The sequence below is a fragment of the Musa acuminata genome, chromosome BXJ1-10, assembly GCF_036884655.1.
Source record: "Musa acuminata AAA Group cultivar baxijiao chromosome BXJ1-10, Cavendish_Baxijiao_AAA, whole genome shotgun sequence".
NCBI classification, from domain to species: Eukaryota; Viridiplantae; Streptophyta; class Magnoliopsida; order Zingiberales; family Musaceae; genus Musa; species Musa acuminata.
The window spans coordinates 27,474,277-27,483,633 of record NC_088336.1 but is presented as its reverse complement, the minus strand read 5'-3'; the positions used below and the strand labels follow the sequence as shown (position 1 = coordinate 27,483,633).

General features: G+C 41.0%; 2 protein-coding genes and 1 long non-coding RNA gene across 3 annotated transcripts; 2 read left to right on the top strand and 1 right to left on the bottom strand.

The window, feature by feature from the left end:
• Window positions 1-298: 298 nt before the first annotated feature.
• On the top strand, window positions 299-2,512 carry LOC103968611 (cyclic dof factor 1-like). The gene is made up of 2 exons (XM_009381878.3): window positions 299-548; window positions 1,224-2,512. Exons 1-2 carry the CDS (start codon window positions 462-464, stop codon window positions 2,289-2,291), a joined length of 1,155 nt encoding a protein of 384 aa, XP_009380153.2. The 5' UTR covers window positions 299-461; the 3' UTR covers window positions 2,292-2,512.
• On the bottom strand, window positions 2,234-7,913 carry LOC135595891 (uncharacterized). Its single transcript, XR_010480699.1, has 3 exons — window positions 7,520-7,913; window positions 2,525-6,718; window positions 2,234-2,371 (listed from the first exon to the last, which is right to left on the bottom strand). It is a non-coding gene; the product is annotated as an uncharacterized LOC135595891 (long non-coding RNA).
• Window positions 7,914-8,649: 736 nt separating this feature from the next.
• On the top strand, window positions 8,650-9,357 carry LOC135595887 (probable calcium-binding protein CML46). Its single transcript, XM_065087359.1, has one exon. It carries the CDS (start codon window positions 8,726-8,728, stop codon window positions 9,272-9,274), a length of 549 nt encoding a protein of 182 aa, XP_064943431.1. The 5' UTR covers window positions 8,650-8,725; the 3' UTR covers window positions 9,275-9,357.

Here is a 9,357-nt window from a genome sequence, read left to right as displayed (position 1 = left end):
ATGGCAAAATAAAAAGAACAGAGAGGTGACTTACCAGGGAAGTGAGCTACAGAGAGGAGCAGGGAAGGAGATATTGGATGCTGAGTAGGATTGAAGGAGGCCTCCCCTTTCTTCTTCTCTCTCCATTTGGTCCACTGATGACCTAATTTAGTGCTTTAAACACTGCAAGCAGGGACCGAATCAAGACACCACATCACTTGCAATTGGTCAAACACTAAGCACAGTTACTGGCTTTGGTGGCAAGAGTACCTCCAAAAGCAGTGGTAGGGTTGGAACAAAAGGCATGGAGAATCAAATAACGCCCTCCCGCGGCCACAAAAGGAACTTGTGGCTCAGAATCCCCTGTGGCCTGCTGACATGGCCCGCCCCCTCCGCCTTCCCCGTTAAACCCCGAGACGGGGGAGTCAATTGCAGAGGGAGGGGGGAAAGAAGAACAGGGGAAGCACGAACGGGAGAAAAAGATGTCGGAGAACGGAGATGCTGCGATCAAGCTCTTTGGCAAGACGATCCCTCTGAGGCCAAGCAGCAGCGGCGGCCATGATGAGAAGGTACTGCTACTAGCTACTAGCTCGTTCAGAAGCTTGATCACGTTTGACGAATTCAGAACGTGTGTAGAAACTAGGAAAGATTTGTTCCTTTCGGCTTTTTGATCCGAGCTTTCCTTGTTTCAGGATTCAAAAGTTTGATCTTGACCTTTCTAGCCAAAGTGTTCGGGAGCAAAAAATGCATCTTTGTCATTGATTTCCCTGTGATTGAGATATTGGGGCTTTCCTCTGTTTTCACTTGCTCTCGTTGCAAACTCTCTTCCCCCCAACAAACCATTGCTTTGTGATCGAGAGGCAATTATTCATCGCTGTTTCGGCGAATTATCCACTTTGATCCGGCTTTGATTTGGCTCGATTTCAACCTGAATCTGTGCCTTTTGATTAGATACTGAAGCGAAGTTCCTGAAACCTGAGTAGTGTCCAAGAACTGTCATCTTTATCTGGTCAATTCTGAGAAATGGAAGCAAAACAGAGACACCAAGATGTTCATATATATCAAACTTGAATCTTGCTGTGTAGATAACTTCGAGTTTCTTCTTTCTTTCTGCTTTGTCACACCTTGATACTTGATGATAGAACAAGGATGATTACTATGATGAACTGGAGAACGTTTCTGTTTTGTTGGTGAGAGGAAATGACTGTTCTTGTTCCAATTTCCTTCTCCAATCTACTCTTCAGGATCATCAAGAGGGCGAAGGAGCTCTGAAATCAAGGAATCAAGATCATGAATCATCAGACTCACAAGAGAAGAACGAGCCTGCCACATCCACGAGCGATCTCCATACTCCAGCTTCGGCCGATCCAGAGGACGTCTCGACGAAGAGCTCAAGTCATAAAGAAGAGGAAGAAGACAACGAAGAATCGCAGAGAAGCGTGAAGAAGCCCGACAAGACACTCCCTTGCCCTCGGTGCAAAAGCCTCGACACCAAGTTCTGCTACTACAACAACTACAGCGTCAATCAGCCACGATACCTCTGCAGGAACTGCCAACGGTACTGGACCGCCGGCGGCACCATGAGGAACGTCCCCGTCGGAGCTGGTCGACGCAAAAACAAGAACTCATGCCATATTCGACGCATCGCTTTATCGGAGTCTGCCATCCGAGCTTGTCAATCTGATGCCCGTTACCCACAGAGCACCGTACTCAACTTTGATTCGATGGCCTCTGCACTGGTCCTACCAGAAAACACGGTGAGCTGCAACAGAAATGGAATCCACGGCGAGATGGCACCACCACCTTCTACCATGAACAATGGTGATGAGAAGTCGAGTAGGCCTTCAGATACTCTAAATGCAAAGGGCAGTCAGAATTATCAGAGAACAACTGCTCCAATTCCATGTTTCAGTGGGTCTCCCTGGCGATATCCTTGGAACCCAGCACTTCCTTTTTGTGCTTCCAGCCTTCCAGTTCCCTTCTACCCTGCTGCAGCTTACTGGAGTGGTCCATGGCTATCTCCTGCAGCTTCCTCTTCTCCAAATGGTTGTCTCCCAAGATCAGGATCCAGTACTCCCACCCTGGGCAAGCACTCGAGGGATGGCACATGCATTTTGATTCCGAAAACACCCAGGATTGATGACCCTGAAGAAGCTGCAAAGAGCACTTTATGGACAATGGTTGGCATCAGTAATGGAGAGCTACTGAAGGCCTTCCAGCCGAAGAGAGAGATCAAGAATCAGGTACCAACACTGCTGCATGTCAACCCGGCAGCACTTTGTCGATCTCTGAACTTCCAGGAGGCCTCGTAGAGGAGCAGAGCTTCTGATCTTCTACTGAAAGAAGAAGCTGAAAGCTTGCAAAGTAGCTTCATCGAACAAGAGTGTTGCCTCTGCCAATGCAACAGTAGTAATTATTAGTCTTCATGTAGACATGTAAGTAGCTAGGAAGTGAGAGCAGGAAAGAGATGTTAAGCTTAAGAATGAGAGGTTCCTTTGCACATAAATAACTCAATGATCTTGATTGAGAAGAATGATCGATTTACCATTTGCTTAGGTTCTTTACTGGCTGCCATCAGAACTGCATCCTCCTCTGATTCCTGGATCTATAAAGACAAGCATGACATTAGTTCATGAGGGTTAAAAGTACAGCAGATAGGAATAGGACCAGGAAAGCTCGGATATAAGAAGAGAGGTCTAAATTGGCTTGCTTGTCTGTCAAGTGGGGAATAGAAGGATGACAGAAACAGCTACTTCCAAATGTTCCTGCAATAATACAAGCAACAGACTGCATAGGGTGTGAAGAAGGTTGAGTGAGAACAAGACAAGGAAAAGAGAAAGTTCCCCATGGGCCCATCTCTTCTCCCACTTAACATAGTCCTAAGTTTCTGCCACAGCCAGCAAAGTCTCCTTTTCCAGGGCCACAACCCAAGTGTGTCCTACCAAACAGAAGCATCCTCTCTCTTATTCTTCACAATCACAAGGGAGAACATAGTACTACTCAGAAACATGGGCACGCTATGCTAACATGCTCTATAGAAGTTATTATACATCACAAAAGGAAATTGGGAATCAAGAAACCACCTATGTTAGGCAAATGGAAAGAATTAGATCCACCATATTACCACCAACTGATTAAAACAAGAAAAAAAACAAGATGCACACAGACAAATCCAGCTCACTGATTTCTCCAGACCTTAGCACCATCTAACTTTCTCTCATTAGTCAAACAAAATTTAGTGGAGGCAGAAGATTTCTCAGTCAAAAGGGCTGATGATAAGTCAACACATGAAATGCTCAACCACTTTGAGACCAAATGACTACTAACTACTTAATGACTGTTGGCATTTCCACTCCCACAGTTCCATTTTGGAATCTGACCTATATCTGTATCCATTTATCTGATGGTTGACCAACTAACAAAGTCACTATGTTTGACCCAAGAGTTTCTAAATCCAACATGAAAGAAGGCAATGAATGAGGAGGGCCATGTTTCATCATTATGCCTATTGGTATTAAGCTTGAAGTACTAGCTATACTCATAAAAACCTTCAAATTATGGTCAGACAAGTTAATTTCCACATAAAAAGGAACCCATAACATGAAGCATATAACTATAATGGCAGCATATGATTCATAAATCCAGGTGAAGGAAATGAGAAAAAGAATGCAAGAAGCAATCGAAAAATCATGGAATATCACCTGCCAATGTGTTGCTTCACATGCTACTAGTGACCAGGCCTTCAGCTGTACAAAAATCAGAGTTTATGATAACTATTCTACAACTATTTAATTGAGGCATAGCATAAAAGAATATTTGTTTATCATTGTTAAAAAATAATCTTCAGCAGCAAAATAGCCTTTGACAATCTCATTTATTTGTTTCAGATCTAACTAAGATCAATGCATACAATCTTACGCTTATAAACACAGAAGTTGTTTCCATAATTTTCAGAAGAAAAAAATTATTATGTAATGATAAAAAGAGATTTTTTTTCATCAAAAGTAACAAAATATTTTAGTGCATAACAATGGCCAATTTCTGTCTTATGAGCTGAAAGAAACTAAAAGTTAGATCAGTAGGATCTGTCCTTCAAACAACTCAGTAAAGTCAGCTTCTTTTGATGTTACATGAGGATAACTTTCATTTAGCTTTTGAGCTCCCTCTTTGTCATCAGCTGATTGGAAGCTTCTTTCGGGATTAAGGCACTCAAGCTCAAAAGCAAACCACTTTGACAAAGCATCCATCAGAGGCAGGAAAAAAGTAGAAAACATGGCCCAAATGACCTCACTGTGGGACTAGTGGAGAGAAAAGGAGAAAGATAGACCATAACACCGGGAATAAAGAATATGTAGAATAAGAATAGCTTGTGCCCCTTTGACCTGTACTCTATCAATGAGGTGTACATGAAAACGAAAGATAGAAGAAGAGAAAGAATGGATGACCTAACTATTGAGTGTAGCATAATATTCTATGAAAGATCTCAAAGCTTGCATTTATCCTAAGAAGTAAGCTTATATTTTCTTCAGCTTGCACATGCTTTAGTCGAGAATCTATTGAACAATCACACAAATACACAATCCTCGCCAGCTGGAATAGTACTCTCCAAATTTTGTACAAATCCAATTAAGATGGCTAATGCATATTGAAGATGCTGACTAGAGTGTGACAGGGACCATTACAACCAATGCTTCTGATCTAAATTGTGGATAGTTCCAATAAAAAAATTGTAATAATAAGTTGTTGAAACTGTCATCGGCAGCCAGCCGAGAATGAAGGTACACAGAACTCTCTTGTGGCCAAGGAACAAGGGAACCTAGGACAAGATAAGATGTCCAGCATAATTTTGCTGTATGCAAATAGTTCCTACCTCAAAGAATCAACAGGCATCATAATTAGTGACACACAATAGACAAGCTCTGATCAGAATATTCTAGAAAAAAAAGGTTTGTGAAACAAAGAACTATAGAAATAAAAGTGCTTTTACTTGACCTTTGAAATGCAGAAAAGTAGCCAGCACAAAAAGAACCATTCTCAACTTTCAATTTGCCACAACATATATTTTCAGCAGTTTCCAAATGCTTCAGGATACATAAAAACAAGATCAGACAAAAATTTAGATTTACCGACCATAAAGCAACGAAAATAGTTTTCCTTTTTCTTGTTTCTTACATTAATATGACTTGACAAACATGAAAAAAATATAACAACATAAGCTTCAAGGCCTAAAAGCCAGCAGATGAAACAGAGTAAAATGGAGGGATCTGTACAATAAGTCAAAACAAAATATACCACTAATAATGATGGTGCCATAAAAAATTATGACATCCATTGTGGAAGACCTAGAACACCTTCATCAATGGCCACAAAAAGTTTGCTAGCTATCAAACAACAAGGAGCCATTCAATGCACTTACTGAAAGATTTTAACCTTCAAAACTCTTAATCATCCTCCACTCTGATTACTGATTAGGAGCAAAACTGGTCTGCAATTTTGAAGACTATGGAATGTATCATTAAAGATTAAAAACCTTATCGGGGAGCACAATTACAAAATAAGATGATGATGATGAAGGATATGTAAGACATAGAGAGCACATCCAATGTGCCCAATGAATGCACCACACAGATGATGCTCCTCAAGCATCAACAGACCATATATAACTTCCAGCAAAATGTCCTATGGAGACAAATGAAAAAAAAATAAAGAGAAACCAAGAATAAAAGAAAAGAACAATAATGACACCTTATCATTAGTGTGTGGTACAGTACAAACTAAAGTGAAAAAACAACTATTCAATCCAGAAACAAATGCCATGCATAGACCATCTTATCACAGATGTGTGAATTTCAATTTTGATGTGCTTTCCTTCCTCATGTTTCTTACTTGAAATTGTGTGATATTACTAGGACAAGGTTCTAATTATTTAGAACAAGTAGTTGCATATATCATTTCAGGTACAAAATAAACCAGAAGACAAAACCAAATAAATGTGTAGGCATGGTACCTTTAAAAAATAAACAAAAACAAGCTAATTTGTTATGTTTACTAGTGTGTACATTGCTAGTCCTTGTTTATGATGGGCTGAGGCAAGATTTCAAAAAGCAGAGACATACTCTGAAAACTATGCCAATTTTTTGATAGCTTTATTGGCGGAAATTAAAGAAAAGGAACGTAAAACAAGCCCTTGGTTGAGAATGGAAAAGGATTAATCATAAATGTATTAGTACAGGGAGTAAGGACCATCTAAGACCAATTCTTAAAAACTTCAGGGAGTGTCAGCATTTCTGCCACTAATGAATGGATTTAAGCAATACCATGTACACCTTAAATGCACGATAAGATCACCTAATCTACCTTCAATGCTCGAAGTTATCTATGCACTTTTCGCTGGAAATTACACCTCCACACCACTTTTTCAGAGCTGCAGCTTCTTGCCGTCTGTTGGAACTTGGAGCTTTAATTTTGGCAACACAAGTGCATGTCATATATATACTATTATGGTAAGTGCCAATCAGTAACATTAGCAACAGATTGACATGAGCTCCATGGAAAGCTCGTATTGTATGGGCACATCCTCGACAAGGCACAATACACATGCCAACACTACGACACACAGAACATATCAGTGGGCACAAACCGGGATAGACAGAATCAAATACATGATTGCACCCCCTTGAACTTGGTGCATTCAGGGATTTCTCACAGGCTGAGAATTGCCGAAGACCATTGTCTCATCCTGAAATTTGTAGATGGTTGTTATTTGAATCAAAACATAACTAGAAAATCACTAATAAACAACCTGTTAGAACTGAAAACGCCAATAGGACTCACATCAAGGAGATCCGAAAGAAGAGAAGAGAAAACAGAGGAAGAAAGAACAATTCTCACACAATAAAACATCTTACAGAGTTTGGTCACTGTGCCTACATTTATGGATAAAATAATCAATATATACACAAAAATATATGGCTTTATTGGTTATTGCATTGAGCATTCAACCCAGCAGAAATCAAGTCCTATGTAGATGAGAAGTAAATTTAAGAAAATAACAAAAGAAATCAACAATCCATCTGAACAAAAGCACAAGAAGTTGAATTTTAAAGTATAACAAAAAAAGATATACACCTTTCTCAAGTACTTCCAAAATACAAGAAATAAACACCAACTCCTGAAGATCGAAAGATCGACTTAGTAGCGATCTGGAAAACCTCAAAACATGCCAAATTGGTAGGACAGACGCCGAAAGAAACATTTCAAGAACTTGGTAGAAACATCATAGAGATTCAAGAAGCCAAGTCTAAGACAATAACCAAAAAAGAGATCATTCCTTCCTCAAAATCTTTTGTAAACATGAAAGAATCGGACTCATCAATATCGAGAAGATGAAGAGCAGCCTTTCGAAAACCGCCAAAGAAAAACCTAGAGAGCCGATACTGCAAGAACCACAAAGAGGTCGAAGCCCTTCGAAGATTTGGTAGAAACATCCACGGAAACAATAAGATCGCAATCGAGTTTATTCGTTTGAGTCTGGGATTACATGGCCTCGTCGTGGCAACGTCATAGGGCGCAGCCGACGGTCTTCCGACGACAAACTTTGCCCTCCGTACCAATGCGCTGCCGCTCCACAATGCGAGGAAAGCTCACGGCTTAGGTCGCCAAGGGACCGGCGTCCCCATTGTAGAGCACGGAGAGGCCGACTCACATGAGGCCCCCTGCCGATAGTCGCGAGACCCGTGGTGATTGAAAGAAGAGGAGGGAGATGGGGACTCTCGACGAACTCCGGCGAGAAACGGAGAACCGACGGGGGGCTAATTATAGTTAACTTGCGTAGCTTTCCGTTTACTACACTTGAAAATTTTGACGTTAAAAGTCGAGTGATTGTTGTAAACGAGAAAGAAACAACAGATAACGAGAGTAGAATAAGGACAATATCGCTCTGTATCTGCGTTAGCATTAGCATGCGAAGCAACAGCGAAGCATCAACATATATGTCGTTCGTTTTATTCTCTCCATTTGCTTTCTCATCACCAAAATTATAATTAAAACGTTGATACTTTCATTTTAATACTTTCATCCGTAAAATGATTAAATCATAATATTAATCTATAATTAATCTATCGACCGAGCAACCTTTAAAAAGATGATTTTTTTTTAATTATCTACCCTCTCAAATTCCAAAAATAAATAAAAATTAAAATGCAAATTTTTTTTGCAGACCCAATATAATTCGATATTACGGAATTATTCCTCGATGTCGTAGTTATCTTGTTATCTTTGATATATATATATATATATATATATATATATATATATATATATATATATATATATATATATATATATATATATATATATATATATATATATATATATATATATATATATATATATATATATATATGTTGGTGTCAAAGGGCAGAGAGAACAACATCACAGCTGGTGTCTATTGACTAAAAGAATCCCAAGGACGACAGAGTCGCCTCCGTCTCTATTTCAACGTGCTCCAAGGAAACTTCCACCAAGTCAACAGCCTTAGCAGGACTGGCTGCTCCCCAACGCCTCCACACCCACCTAAGTAGGAAGCTTCCTCGTCTCCATACACAGCCACAGCCATGTCCTCCGCACCTTCCTCCCTTGCCAACTCTTCCTCTCTTCCCTCCTACAAATCCTCCCTCTTCACCCACCCCTCGTCTCAGCAAACCAGCACAAGGAGACATCCAACTTCTCCACTCTCATCCCAGTCATGGAGAAGCTGGTCTCTCTAGCAGAACCAGTCGGCTTCCTCTTCCTTCAAACACTACTCAGCTATGTCATCATGACACTCCTCAAGTCCTCCCCGACATCCCTGTCCTTCCTCCGCTCCTGCGTCGAGTTCTGCACATGCTTGTCGATGGCCCACGACGAAACACCGGCCAAGAATACAAGAAGCCGGCCGAGAGGCGATGCCCAGCTCGGTAGGGAAGACGTGGAGATGGTCATGGACGTCATGGGCCTGCGCTGTAGCCGCGACGGTGAGCCACTCAGGGAGGTCAGCCCCGATGAGCTGTCGACCTTGTTTGAGGAGAAGGAGCCGAGTCTGGAGGAAGTGAAAGAGACGTTCCGTGTCTTCGACCAGAACGGTGATGGATTCATCGATGCACTCGAGCTGCAGAGAGTGCTCACCGGGCTCGGCTTCGTGGAAGGGTTGGAAATGGATGCCTGCGGAAGGATGATCGAACTGTACGATGAAAACCACGATGGGAAGATCGACTTTGTTGAGTTCGTGAGGTTGATGGAGATCAGTTTTTGCTAACACTGCTTCTCTTCCTCGTCCTTTCTGACCTGTACAAGTGTATAAAAGAAATGAGAATAACATTGAAGATTGTTCTTACCAAA